At 63.3% G+C, this 13657-nt stretch overlaps 1 protein-coding gene across 1 annotated transcript; it reads left to right on the forward strand.

Annotated features, from left to right (window-relative positions):
* The first annotated feature begins 2678 nt into the window (after window positions 1–2678).
* Window positions 2679–13209, forward strand: PDIA2 (protein disulfide isomerase family A member 2). Its single transcript, XM_039492245.1, has 10 exons — window positions 2679–2823; window positions 3394–3527; window positions 4044–4181; window positions 4714–4830; window positions 7333–7458; window positions 8368–8562; window positions 10211–10331; window positions 11255–11436; window positions 12315–12407; window positions 12825–13209. Exons 1-10 carry the CDS (start codon window positions 2694–2696, stop codon window positions 12903–12905), a joined length of 1317 nt encoding a protein of 438 aa, XP_039348179.1. The 5' UTR covers window positions 2679–2693; the 3' UTR covers window positions 12906–13209.
* The last annotated feature ends 448 nt before the right edge of the window (window positions 13210–13657 follow it).

Consider the following 13657-nt stretch of genomic DNA (forward strand, 5'->3'; position numbering starts at 1 on the left):
GGGTGCTATTGACAACGCAGAACACTGCCTCCCTTCCCCTCAGTTACCAGCAGCGAACAGGGGCACCTGTGCTGGCGGTGCCAGGGAGTGCAAGGTTCAGTCTATAGAGAAGGGAGCACGTGGCTCCAGTCCCTGCCTTTGGGATGGAGCAGCCTGGAGAGCTACAGGTCCCAGCAGGCAATGCGGCCTGAGGGCCGTACCCTTCTGTTCCTTAATGAAGCTCCAAAATGGCTGCTGTTAAGGACAATCTGGACCCCAAGCTGCATTTTACCCCACCCCAGAGCAGACTCTTGGGTGATTGCACCCCACAGAGCAGGTATTGGGGGGATCGTTCCACACGCACACAGCCAAGGATCTGTCCTCAGCGCGAGGTCTGCTGGGGTTTGGTCATGACCTGCTCTTCTGCCCGACTGCTGGTCAAGTGTGTGGGTGCCAGCTGGCTGTGGCTGGCCTCAGCTGCCCCAAGCAGTGTACCCAAATCCTGGGACTGGCCCTGCACCTGGGGCCAGGCATTTTCAATAAATGTTGGGCTCTGTCTTGGCTGTCTGCCTTTGAGCCTTCAGGCTGTGGGCTCAGCTGTGGTGGCTCCCCACTGCGTCTGGTGCTGTCTCCCAGCAGCTCAAGGAGCCTGCTCATGTCCCTGCAGGGCCCCCGAATCGCACCAATAACACCGCAGGAGTGAATGGCTGGGAGCATCGCCCTGAGCCGTGAGCCAGCTCCAGCTCCACTGCACCCTGGGCGCAGGTGCCAGCTGCAACTGGCGCCCCAGGGCCTCTGCTGCCCAGAGCGACCCAGGCACGTGGGCACGGTGAGGCTGAATGTTCCACCTGTGCTCTCCTGTGAGGGTACCCACCTGTTAACCCTGACAGCTGCCCATCCTGCTGTCAGCCCACCCCAATGTACCCCTGCCTTAGGCTCTGGCCATTGCTACCATAGGCTAAAGCCCTCTGCCTGGGCCACAGCTGACACTATATTGGGAAAGGCTCTTTGTCCAGGCCTGCGACACTGCTGCCCCTCCCCACACCCAGGCCCAGGGCAAGTGTGGTAGGAGCTGCGCAGTGCGCCCAAGGGAGGGTGCCAGGGGATCTGCACCCGGGGGGGGGGTGCCAGGGGCTCTGCGCCCAAGGAAGTGTTCCAGGGGATCTGCACCCAAGGAAGGGTGCCAGGGGAGCTGCTGCCCAGCCCCAGGGCAGAATGCAGTGGGAGCTGGCCTTTGCCATTCACAGTCCCCAGCCAGGGCCTGAGAACTGGGCTGGAAAACAGCTCGTGCAGCCACCTGCTCGTTCCTGGCTGGACACCTTATCTGAGGCCGATCAGCCAGTAACAAAGGGACACGAGCACCATGGGCCAGGCGCCACCCGCTCCTCTATGCCCTTATCTGCCCCCCTTGCCTCAAGAACACCTTCTCCTGCTGGCGGCTGGTGCACTGCTCGCCTGCTCCCCACGCTGTTGCCATGGGCTGCTCCAAGTCCCAGCTGCTCGTGGTCCTGCTGCTGTCGCTGGCCTGGCTGGCACCCGCCCGGGGGGAAGACAAGGAAGCCCAGGTCGAGGAGGGGGTGGTGGAGGAGGAAGAGGAGGACGTCGTCTCTGATGAGCTCCTGGAGGAAGAGGGTGTCTTGGTGCTCCATCAGCACAACTTTGAGCGAGCCCTGCGTGAGCACCGCCTGCTGCTGGTGGAGTTCTGTAAGTTGGGGGTGGGGTGGGGGAGGCAGCTCAGCCCAGGCAGTGGGTACCAGCAGCAGCATGGGCCGTATCCCCAGCCAGCCACCCAGCTGGGCTCACGGCAAACCCTGTGTGCTGCCCCTGAGTAGCCGTGGAGCCCTGGGGCAGGGGCCCCAAGGATGCCTGCTCCATTCGGGGGTTAGCCCTGTGCATACCCTGCTGGTCACTGGCTCTTGGGAGCACTTGCTAAGGGGTTGGGGGGCCACAGCTGTCAGCACAGGTGCTTGGCCCTGTCAGCTGCCGGTGGGACCCTGGGCATCTGTGCTCTGAGCGCCAGGGAGAGCAAACAGTGGGCTGCCCTTCAGCGCAGGGCTCAGGTGGTGGCTTTCCCACAGGAAGGGTGTCCTGGCCTGAGAGCGGAGACACTGGCTAGTTAAACATTAGTGTGCAGGCAAAGCTAGGCCCAATGACCGCCCCCAGGCAAGCGTCGTCATGAGCCTGCCCTGGGCACAGAGCCTGCCCTCCTCTCCCCTGCCCCATGGCATAGATCCTGCCAGGGTCTCCCCTGGGCACAGCTCCAAACACTTTTTCTGGACACAGATCCTGATGCATTCGCTCCAGTCCCGTGGCTGCAGATCCCAACATGTGCTCCCCAGGGCCAGGCTGGGCAAACCTGGGCTGTGCTGGGCGAGTCTGTGTGAAGCCCCCTGCCCCACTCTGGGTGCTCATGCCATCCCTCTCCCAGCCCCCAGCAGGCCTCAGGCTGTGACAGTGACCCCTGCCGGACTCTGCCCTGCTCTACCCAGGATCGAGAGTGGTGGGGCAACAGAGCTTGAGGTGGTGGAGCCCCTGGGAAGATTTCAGCTGCGGGGGGGACAGGGTAGGATGCTGGAGGCTGCTCCAGGCAGAGCTGGGGAGGGGGTCTCACCTGCTTAGCCTGCCCCTTTCTCACAGACGCCCCCTGGTGTGGGCACTGCCAAGCCCTGGCTCCTGAGTTCACGCGTGCCGCTGGCATCCTGAAGAATGACTCCATGGGCCTGCGGCTGGCCAAGGTGGATGCGATGGAGGAGACAGACCTGAGCGCCGAGTTCGGCGTCACAGGGTACCCGGTGCTGAAGCTCTTCCGAGACGGGAATCGCACTCACCCCATAGACTTCACAGGTACAGCCTGACACTGCTCGGGGGGTCCCTGCTCTGGAGCATGATGGGGCTGGGAAGGAGCCTCACCCAGCACAGCCTTGGGGTGGTGGGGTGGAGAAGGGGCTGTGGGTTTGCAGTGTAGGAGACAGGCTGTATGGGGCCGCGGGTGAAGGTGCGCAGGAGGGGCTGTGGGGGCGGGGTTGCAGTGTGTGGGGGGTATAGGTTTGCAGTGCGGGGCAGGAGTGTGTTGGGGGGCTGTAGCTAAGGACGCAGAGGAAGGACTGTGTGGGTTTGTGGTGCAGGGGAGGTGCTGTGGATTTGCAGTGTGAGGGAAGGCCCATGGGGGCCATGGGCCAGAGTGCAGGAGAGGGTCTGGGGTGTGTTTGTTTGCAGTGCAGGGGGCTGTGGGGGAAGGACTGTGGGGGCCATGGGCCAGGGTTTGGGGAGAGCTGTGGCTGTGTGGTGCAGAGGAGGGGCTGTGGAAGGTGTTTGCAGTGTAGGGGGCGCTGTGGGGTGCAGTGTGGGAAGGGCCGTGGGGGCCGGGGTGCGGGAACACCTTGGGTAGGTGACGTGATGTGGTGCTGCGTGCAGGGCAGCGGGACGCCGAGGGCATTGTGCGGTGGATGCGGCGGAAGGCCGGCCCCAGCACAGAGCTGCTGCAGGACGAGGCCAGCGCCCAGGAGTTCATTGCCTCCCAGGACGTCGTTGTCATCGGGTTCTTTAAGGTGCGGGGCCTGGTGGAGCTTCTGGGTGTGGCACTGGGACAGACGGTTCAGCATGCCCCTGGGCTGGGTGGGGCGGTGGCTGCTCAGAGTGTCTAGGTGGGGCCTTTCCCCACTGGCTGGCAGGGATGGTGCCCACACCACAATGCCCCCTGGAGGCCCTGAGCTTGGCCAGGAGGTGCCACGAGCCAATGCCAGCCCTGTGTGCATGCTGTGGGAGGGCCCTCCAGCAACCGCCCCCCGCCCCAATACCCACCTCGCAAAGGCATCAACACCTCCCCTTCCCTGGTGCCCCATGGGCGTGGGGCCAGGGCATAGTCCCTATGGTGCCAGCCCCCTGGGCATCATGGCTGCGGGTGCCATGTTGCATGCCTAGGCCTGTAGGTACCACAGGCTGCAGCACCATGTTAGATGGAGAGTGCGCTTCACCATGGGGCTGCTGGGGAGCTGGTCTGGGTGGGCAGCACAATGCCCCTCCCCCAGCCCAGCTCAGCTCAGGGCCTCGCGGGCTGTTTACAGGACCTGCAGAGCAAAGCTGCCCAGGGCTTTTATGAAGTTGCCAGTGATGCCGTGGATGTGACCTTCGGGGTCTCCAACAGGACGGAGCTCTTCCAGAAATACAGCGTCACCCCCGACACCGTCTGCCTCTTCAAGAAGGTGAGGGTGGGGGCGCGGGGCAAGGCACCTGGCACTGGCCCTACCCCAGCTACAGCCCAACAGGGACATGGGGCTTCATGGAGGATAGGTCCATCAATGGCTGTTGGGCAGGTATGGTGTCTCTAGCCTCTGTTTGTCAGGAGCTCAAAATGGGTGACAGGGATGGATCACTTGATGATTACCTGCTCTGTTCATTCCCTCTGGGGCACCTAGCACTGGCCACTGTAGGCAGACAGGATACTGGGCCAGAGGGACCTTTGGTCTGACCTAGTATGGCCGTTCTTATGGGCCACCCAGAGCTGAGCATGAGCACTAGCCCCAGCAGGTGACAAGGCGGGTACGTTGGGATGGGAAAGGCCTGGGTAGATGGGCAGAAGGGGCTAATGCAATGGCCAGGGCAGGGCATTTTCCCAAGGCTTTTGCCCCAGCAGGACATGGCCCCGGGAAGGCAGCCTGGGGCCCTGCCCAGCCGCTCCCACCTTCGGCGCCAAGCTCTCAGTGTGTGGCACTGGCCCGCCTTGGTGTGTTGCAGTTTGATGAGAAGCGGGCGGATTTCCCACTGGACGCGGAGCTGGGCCTGAACAAGGAAGAGCTCTCCCGCTTCATTGTCCTGCACAGCCTGGAGCTGGTGATGGAGTTCACCAGTCAGGTGAGACCCCCCTCCCCACTCATGAGAACAGCCCCAGAGAGCCCGGTGGCTGTACCCCAGAGAGCGTTACACAGCCAGTGCGCTGCAGGGCAGGGCTGGCAGAGGGATTACAGCCGGGGTACTGGGCTGGGCTGGTGGAGGACTTGCAGCCGGGGCGCCGGGCAGGGCTGGCGGAGGGATTGCAGCCAGGGCGCCGGGCAGGGCTGGCGGAGGGATTGCAGCCGGGGTACTGGGCTGGGCTGGTGGAGGACTTGCAGCCGGGGCGCCGGGCAGGGCTGGCGGAGGGTTTGCAGCCGGGGCGCCGGGCAGGGCTGGCGGAGGGATTGCAGCCGGGGCGCCGGGCGGGGCTGGCGGAGGGATTGCAGCCAGGGCGCCGGGCGGGGCTGGCGGAGGGATTGCAGCCGGGCAGGGCTGGCGGAGGGATTGCAGCCGGGGCGCCGGGCAGGGCTGGCGGAGGGTTTGCAGCCGGGGCGCCGGGCAGGGCTGGCGGAGGGATTGCAGCCGGGGCGCCGAGCAGGGCTGGCGGAGGCATTGCAGCCGGGCGCCGGGCAGGGCTGGCGGAGGGATTGCAGCCGGGCGCGAGCAGGGCTGGCGGAGGGATTGCAGCCGGGCGCCGGGCGGGCTGGCGGAGGGATTGCAGCCGGGCGCCGAGCAGGGCTGGCGGAGGGATTGCAGCCGGGCGCCGGGCGGGCTGGCGGAGGTATTGCAGCCAGGGCGCCGGGCGTGGCTGACGGAGGGTTTGCAGCCGGGGCGCCGGGGCTGACGGAGGGATTGCAGCCGGGCGGGGCTGGCGGAGGGCTGGCAGCCGGGCGGGGCTGGCGGAGGGATTGCAGCCAGGGCGCCGGGCAGGGCTGGCGGAGGGATTGCAGCCGGGGCGCCGGGCAGGGCTGGCGGAGGGATTGCAGCCGGGGCGCCGGGCAGGGCTGGCGGAGGGATTGTTGCCAGGGCGCCGGGCGGGGCTGGCGGAGGGTTTGCAGCCGGGGCGTCGGGCAGGGCTGGCGGAGGTTTGCAGCCGGGGCGCCGGGCAGGGCTGGCGGAGGGATTGCAGCCAGGGCGCCGGGCAGGGCTGGGGGAGGGATTGCAGCCAGGGCGCCGGGCGGGGCTGACGGAGGGTTTGCAGCCGGGGCGCCGAGCAGGGCTGGCAGAGGGATTGCAGCCGGGGCGCCGGGCGGGGCTGACGGAGGGATTGCAGCCGGGGCGCCGGGCGGGGCTGACGGAGGGATTGCAGCCGGGCGGGGCTGGCGGAGGGATTGCAGCCGGGGCGCCGGGCGGGGCTGGCGGAGGGGATGCAGCCAGGGCGCAGGGCAGGGCTGGCGGAGGGCTTGCAGCCGGGGCTCCGGGCAGGGCTGGCGGAGGGATTGCAGCCAGGGCGCCGGGCGGGGCTGGCGGAGGGTTTGCAGCCGGGGCGCCGAGCAGGGCTGGCGGAGGGATTGCAGCCGGGGCGCCGGGCAGGGCTGGCGGAGGGATTGCAGCCGGGGTGCTGGGCCGGGCTGGTGGAGGACTTGCAGCCGGGGCGCCGGGCAGGGCTGGCGGAGGGATTGCAGCCGGGGTACTGGGCCGGGCTGGTGGAGGACTTGCAGCCGGGGCGCCGGGCAGGGCTGGCAGAGGGATTACAGCCGGGGTACTGGGCTGGGCTGGTGGAGGACTTGCAGCCGGGGTACTGGGCTGGGCTGGCGGAGGGATTGCAGCCAGGGCGCCGGGCGGGGCTGGCGGAGGGATTGCAGCCAGGGCGCCGGGCGGGGCTGGCGGAGGGATTGCAGCCGGGGCGCCGAGCAGGGCTGGCAGAGGGATTGCAGCCGGGGCGCCGGGCGGGGCTGACGGAGGGATTGCAGCCGGGCGGGGCTGGCGGAGGGATTGCAGCCGGGGCGCCGGGCAGGGCTTGCGGAGGGCACATGGCTCACAGCACAGCGCCCTCTCGTGTGACAGGTTTCAGTGGTAGCCGTGTTAGTCTGTATCAGCAAAAAAACCGAGGAGTCCGTGTGATACTTTAGAGACTAACACATTTATTTGAGCATAAGCTGTTGTGGGTGAGCCGGGCTGACCTAGGGCACATTGCTCTCTGAACTGTGTGTGTGTGTGTGTGTGTGTGGTGGGGATTATAGCTGGGGCACTGGGCAGGGCTGGCCTAGGGCACACGGCTTGCAGCACAGCCAGGTGTGGAGGGGATCACAGCTGGCGGGGGTGTGGTGGGAAATGAGGGCTCACATCTGGGGGTGTCTGTGTGGATGGCAGCCAGGGCACTGGGCAGGGCTGGCATAGGGCACACTGCGCACTGGACAGCTGGTGTGGGGGGGGCACTGGCGTGGGCAGACAAATGCACATGGAGAGGGTCCAGACACACTAGGCCTTTCCCGCCAGCCCTTCCCACGCCCCTGGGGCTGCAGCCGGTGCCCGGCGCCGTGTGGTAGTTGCTGCAGGAACATGTGTGTGTGTGTGTGTGCGCGCGTGCGCGTGCGCTTCCCACCAGCGTCACTGGGCAGCAAACCCTCTTTCTCTCCCTAGAACTCTCCAAAGATATTCGGGGCAAAAATCCTCAACCACCTGCTGCTGTTTATTAACAAGACCCTGGAGCCCCACTTGGAGATCCTGGGCAGCTTCCGGGCTGCTGCACCCCCGTTCAGGGGCCAGGTAACCAGCTAGTCACGTCCCTGGCAGCGTGGCACTGACCCTGTGAGCTGCAGCCGTTGAGCCCAGCATGCCCCGCTCACCTGGCCTGGCCAGACCAGGCAGGATGCTCCCAGCTGGCAGGGCTCTCGCTAGGGCTGTGGGACACCAAGGCGTGGCTGGCATGCACGCACCATGGGCTGGCCTGGCTGGGCATGTGGTTGAGTCCCTTAAGCCTGAGAGCCTCATCCCAGCCCTGGTGTCACCGCTGGCTCGCTGCCCCAGCGCTGGGAATGGGAGTGGTTCGTTTTCTGGGCCTGGCTGGCTTGGGAGGGGCCCTGCTGGCCCAGGGTGGCCGACAGGGGGAGTGGGGGTGTCAGGGAAAGGACAGGCTCAGATGTGCACAGTCCCAGCGCAGGCTCTGTGGGGCAGTGAGGGTCATGGGGGGGCTCTCAGTTGCAGTGCAGGATCTGTGGGGCAGTGAGGGGTAGGTGGGGGGGCTCTCAGGCCCAGCACAGTCTCTGTGGGGCAGCGAGGGGTGGGTGGGTGGCTCTCAGCCCCAGCGCAGGCTCTGTGGGGCAGCGATGGGGCCTGCAGGGGGCTCCTAGTCCCAGCACAGGCTCTGTGGGGCAGCAAGGGTGCGTGGGGGGCTCTCAGTCCCAGCACAGGCACTGCAGGGCAGGGATCGGGGGGGGGTCTCTCAGTCCCAGCACAGGCACTGGGGGGCAGTGAGGGGGTCTGCGGGGGGGCTCCTAGTCCTAGCGCAGGCTCTGTAGGGCAGCAAGGAGGTGTGTGGGAGCTCTCGCTCCCAGCACAGGTCTGTGGGGCAGTGAGGGAGCCTGCGGGGCAGGGGGGCTCTCAGTCCCGGGGCTGGGGAGGGCACGGTTAGGCCAGTCTGGGCTGCGGCTGCCCCATGTCTGTGCCCCGCTGTAGGTTCTCTTCGTGCTCATCGATGTGAATGGGGAAGGTGCCCAAGTGCTGCAGTACTTCGGCCTCAAGAGCCACGAGGCCCCCACCATGCGCTTCATCAACACCGAGACCAACAGGAAGTACCGCATGGCCACGGACGAGTTCACCACCCAGGCCGTGGGCTCCTTTGCCCAGGCTGTGCTCGACGGCAAGGTCCAGGTGCGCACAACAGCCATGCCCAGGGCTCAGGCCCGGCCCATCCCTCCTGACAGCAGTGAGGGGAGCGCTGCCATTTGCGGGGGTGGGGAGAGCTGAAGACCATGTGCCACCACCAGATTAAGTGAGGGCAACCTGGGGGCCCTTGGCCACATTCCTTCTGTGCCCCGAACCTGCTGCCATCCCAGCCCTAGCTCCTTTAATGCCGAGCACTAGTGCCCCACTGAGATACAGCCACCTCTGGGGGCAGACCCCATCCCACCCCTTACTGGGCTCTCACCCAGCCCACAGAGCAGTTCTTGGTTTCCCAGCCAGCAAACACCAGGGGACTCCCTGACTTCCCGGCCGCAGCGGGACGAGTGCTGATTTGCCCATGCCAAGATCTGAATCTTCGGCTCCAGGGGGTTTGTTCTTAGACCCCCCCTTGTGCGATGTTTTTCTTCCACACATACCGTCCCTCTCTCATCAAGCACTCACTGAAAGTAGAGTTCTTTATGGCTACACTAGAAATGCTGCAGTGCTGTCACTGTAGCATAAACACTTCAGGGATGGAAAGGAGTCTTTCATCAACCTAGTGATGTCTACATTGGGCCTTAGGTTGGCTTAACTACGCTGCATAAGGTGTGAAATTTTTCACAAACTGAGAAATGTAGTGAAGCTGACCGCAGGGCATCTTCACTAGCCACGTTAAAGCGCTGCTGTGTAGTTGCCGCAGAGCGCTGGGAGAGAGCTCTTCCAATGCTATAAAAAACCCACTGCCACAAGGGGAGTAGCTACCAGTGCTGGGAGCATGGCTACCAGCACTGGTGCACTGTCTGCACTGGCACTTTACAGCGCTGAAACTTGCAGCACTCAGGGATGTGTTTTTTCACACCCCCGAGTGAGAAGGTTGCAGCGCTGTAAAGTGGCAGTGTAGTCAAGGCATAACTTTGTAGTGTAGACCACGCCTACGTTTCTAGACATAATCATACTATCATTTCCCTCTTGAGAAGCCTGTTACAGCCATCATTTCCCAGGGTTAATATTTTTTTCAGTAGCAACAAGCTCTAGACTGGTCTCAGTGGTACCTGATGACAGAACAAGGAGTAATGGTCTCAAGTTGCAGTGGGGGAGGTTTAGGTTGGCCATTAGGAAAAACTTTTTCACTAGGAGGGTGGTGAGGCACTGGAATGGGTTACCTAGGGAGGTGGTGGAATCTCCTTCCTTCGAGGTTTTTTAAGGTCAGGCTTGACAAAGCCCTGGCTGGGATGATTTAGTTGGGAATTGGTCCTGCTTTGAGAAGGGGGTTGGACTAGATACCTCCTGAGGTCCCTCCCAACCCTGAGATTCTATGATTCTATGATGCAGCTGGATCACTCAAAAGGGCCCTTCTTGACCACTCATGCAGATGTTCTCCTTTGTGTGACGTTCGCCCAGAATTGCTCAGCCTGGAGGGCAGCGAGTGGCGTCTACTGTATTAGGCATGCCGAGCACCCGCCTCTGAGCTCTGCGTTAGCGCTGCAGGGCCAGGTGTGGGGAACCAGGCGTGAGGCCTGTGCAAGCCCGTATGGCACACACACAGCTCAGAAGTTTGTAGCCATAGCATCTCTTCGCAGCACTCTCTGGAAGTGAGTTAGCAAACAGCACACACAGCCCCTCCCTCTCTCCGCAGCCCCATCTCATGAGCGAGGAGGTCCCTGAGGACTGGGATAAGCATCCAGTTAAAGTCCTTGTGGGCAAGAACTTTGAGCAAGTGGCTTACGACGAGACCAAGAATGTTTTTGTGAAGTTCTGTAAGTATCAGCTCTGTGAGAGTGAGGCTGGGCCTCCCCCCGCCCCAGGCCTGCCTGACGCCCTCGGCCAGGGCCTGGTGCAGACACACGCACCAACTGCACACACTACCAGGCAAAGCTGTTCCGGCAAGAGACTGCCTAGACGTGGGAGCGGGAGGATGCGGGCAACTCAGTCCAGCTACTCGGGGCAGAGGGGACATTCCTAGCGTGTGTCCGGGGTAGAGCTCACTGTCTCAGGTGACCTTCCCTTCCCTGGGGAGGCGATTTCCCGTCTGCACCGTCTCATCTCCAGGGAGCCCAGCAATTCCTGCCACACTGACCAATCCCCTCATCCCGGGCGGGGGGGCGAAATGGGTGAGTGGCACCTGGTAGGTGTTTGCAGCGTGTGTCCCACCCTGCCCAGGCCAAGCTCCCTCACTCAGGCTGTCCAGCTCCTTCATTGGTCTCCTCCAAGCCCTTCCGTCCCTGGGGAGCCCTGACCCCACGCACCGAGGGGACCTGGGGAGCCCTGACCCCACGCACCGAGGGGACCTGGGAAGCCCTGACCCCACGCACCGAGGGGACCTGGGAAGCCTGACCCCACGCACCGAGGGGACCTGGGGAGCCCTGACCCCACGCACCGAGGGGACCTGGGGAGCCCTGACCCCACGCACCGAGGGGACCTGGGGAGCCCTGACCCCACGCACCGAGGGGAATCATTTTAAGTGCCTGAGTCACTCCCAAGCATCTAAAGCATTGCCGTGCATGGTGGGCAAAGGCTCCAGCCAGTCCAGCCTGATTGTGCTGTGTGCCCCTGCCCTGCTGACTTTGCCAGCTCCTCTAGTCTCCTAGCCCAGGTGCTGGAGCTGCCATCCCAGCCCCAGTGCTCTGCCCCCATGACGCTCCCTGCAGAGCAGACAAGCAACCCCTCTCTGTCACGGCAGATGCCCCCTGGTGCACACATTGCAAGGAGTTGGCACCTGTCTGGGAGGAGCTGGGTGAGAAGTATAAAAATCATGAGAACATCATCATCGCCAAGCTGGATGCAACAGCCAACGAGATCATGAATCTCACCATCCGTGGCTACCCTACGCTGCACTATTTCCCTGCCGGGCCAGACAGGAAGGTACTGCTGCGGTTGCCTGGATGGGATGGGAAGGGCCCACTGGGATGGGGTGCACTTGGGTGCAGGATGTGGGTCACTCCTGGAGCTGTGCTGGGTGACAGCAAGGAGCCATTCTAGGCCCTCATCTGGATACTGCATGCAGCACTGGTCCCCCAGCTCACACGGGATGCAGAGCTCAAGGGGTTCAGAGAAGGGCGATGAGAAGGATCAGAGGTTGGAGAAAGCAAGGAGCAATTGAAACGACTGGGATTGTTCCCTTAGAGAGAGGGTGGGTAAGAGGGGACAGAGTAACAGACTATCAGATGCTCTAGACTACCACTGCTCTAGAGATGGTAGGTTGGGAGCGTCTGTGCTCCCTGTCTCATAACACAAGAAGAAAGAGACAGTCAATGATCCCAGAAGGGAACAAATCCAACAGTGATCAAAGGAAATATTCTTTCACACAACACAGCCTGTGGAACTCACTGCCACAAGATGCTATTGAGGCCAAGAGCTCTGTAGGATTCCAACAGGGACCGGATGTTTCTCTGGGTAACAGGACCCGCCAGGGTTATAACAAGACAGACTAAAATAACCAAGTGCTTTAGCAGAGCTACAACCCCACCTGCTTCTGGGCAGGAGCCACTTGCCAATGGGGTCAGGAGGAGACTTTCCTGGGGTGGGCTAGCCCAAAATTCTCTGCTGGGGGTTCTTGCACCTCTCAGGAGAATCTGGTGCTGGCAATGTCAGAAGCAGGAGGTTAGGCTGGCCCAGACCTAGCGTGGAGGGTGGTGGGTGGAAGCAGGCTATGCTGCTCGCAGTGAGGTCCTGGGAGTTCAGCCTGCAAAGAGGCAATCCTGCAGCACCACCGTCTCATGTTTCTCCTCTGCCTGCACCAGATGATTGAGTACAAGAGCGCCAGAGACCTGGAGACCTTCTCCAAGTTCCTGGAGAACGGTGGGATGCTGCCTGTGGAGGAGACACCGCCTGTGGTTAGTAGAGTCCCAGGGCTCCAGCCTGCCACCGTTTGAAGCTGGAAGCCTGCTGACTCAGGCTGTTGCTTTAGCAAGGAGGTCACTCGGACCAACCCATCCCACCAACCTTTCGCTAGCCCATCAGCCGGCTCCGCCCAGCCCCAGTAACTCTCCCACCATGGAGAGAGAGGTGTCCCTCATGTCCCTCCCCCATGGTCCTTTGCACCCCTTCCCCATGGGGCAGAGGGCTGGGTCCCTCACCAGGGAAAGCAGGAGTCCTCACACCCTCTTCCCCACTGTCTCTAATGCCCCTCCCCACTTTGGAGAGAGACGTGTCTCTCCTGCCTTCTCCATGGGGTCCTGGCCTTGCCCCCGATGCATGCCGGGCCTGCTTGGGGCAGTGGTTTCCATGGTAACCACCTTGCTGTTCCCTAGGTTCCTGAGAGCCCAGAGGAGCCCAAGGATACAAATGGGACACGCCCGGCGGATGCCCCTGAAAGCAGAGACGAGTTATGAGCCCTGCCCTGCACCCATCCCTGGGACCCCTGAGAGCATGCACCTGGGGCACGGACTGAGCCTGCATTGGGCTGGCCTGGTCTCTCGGGCCCTGCTTCGGGCAGCAGCTGCTCTCCAAACGGTGGCAAGGCCTATGGTGGGCGCAGCCTGGCACCTCCTCCTTTTGCAGAGCATCCCCAGCTGGGAACAGGGCCATCCGCCATGCCCCCCACATGCTCCCAGCCTCCACCCCATCCTGCAGCACTGATGACCCAGAAGCCAGGCCCAGCACGCTGAGCTTCGCCCACAGCTCCCCCAGGCAGCGCCACCAGCACCAAACGCCTGTGTCCCAAAATCATGAGATTGACATAAACGTCATGAGACCTGACACCCAGCTGTGGTGGTTCTTTGTCTCCGCTGCCGGGTGCAGGCATGGGGTCCCAGCCCTGCAGCCAGGAGGGTAGCACTGGGTGGTGCTATTGAAAGCTGAGGCCTATGGCAGCACCTGCCTCTCGGAGTTGGGGCTTGAAGAACTCCTCCGATACCATGAGCCTCCCGACAAATCTCGAGCGAGGGCAACAGCAGGGAGTGGGCGAAGGGGGGATAGGCACTGGCAGAACCAGGATCATAAAGAGCTGTGTGAGTCTCCAGCTTCAACCCCAGCAGCTCACTTTCCCAGCACGTCCCCCGCAGGGGGAGCAAGCGGGATGATGCATAGATGGCACGCTGGCACTGTGAGAGATGTGGCTGCTGTCCTGTGGCCCATAGGGCCT

This window comes from Mauremys reevesii, linkage group 10, assembly GCF_016161935.1.
Source record: "Mauremys reevesii isolate NIE-2019 linkage group 10, ASM1616193v1, whole genome shotgun sequence".
In the NCBI taxonomy this organism is placed as follows: domain Eukaryota; kingdom Metazoa; phylum Chordata; order Testudines; family Geoemydidae; genus Mauremys; species Mauremys reevesii.

What these genes read in the sequence shown, in the direction of transcription:
- PDIA2 (XM_039492245.1), top strand. Translation starts at nt 2,694, where the DNA reads ATGGGCCTGCGGCTGGCCAAGGTGGATGCGATGGAGGAGACAGACCTG. An exon ending in TTGTCATCGGGTTCTTTAAG is followed by an intron (nt 3,528 to 4,043) that starts GTGCGGGGCCTG and finishes GGCTGTTTACAG; the next exon opens with GACCTGCAGAGCAAAGCTGC. An exon ending in TGATGGAGTTCACCAGTCAG is followed by an intron (nt 4,831 to 7,332) that starts GTGAGACCCCCC and finishes TTCTCTCCCTAG; the next exon opens with AACTCTCCAAAGATATTCGG.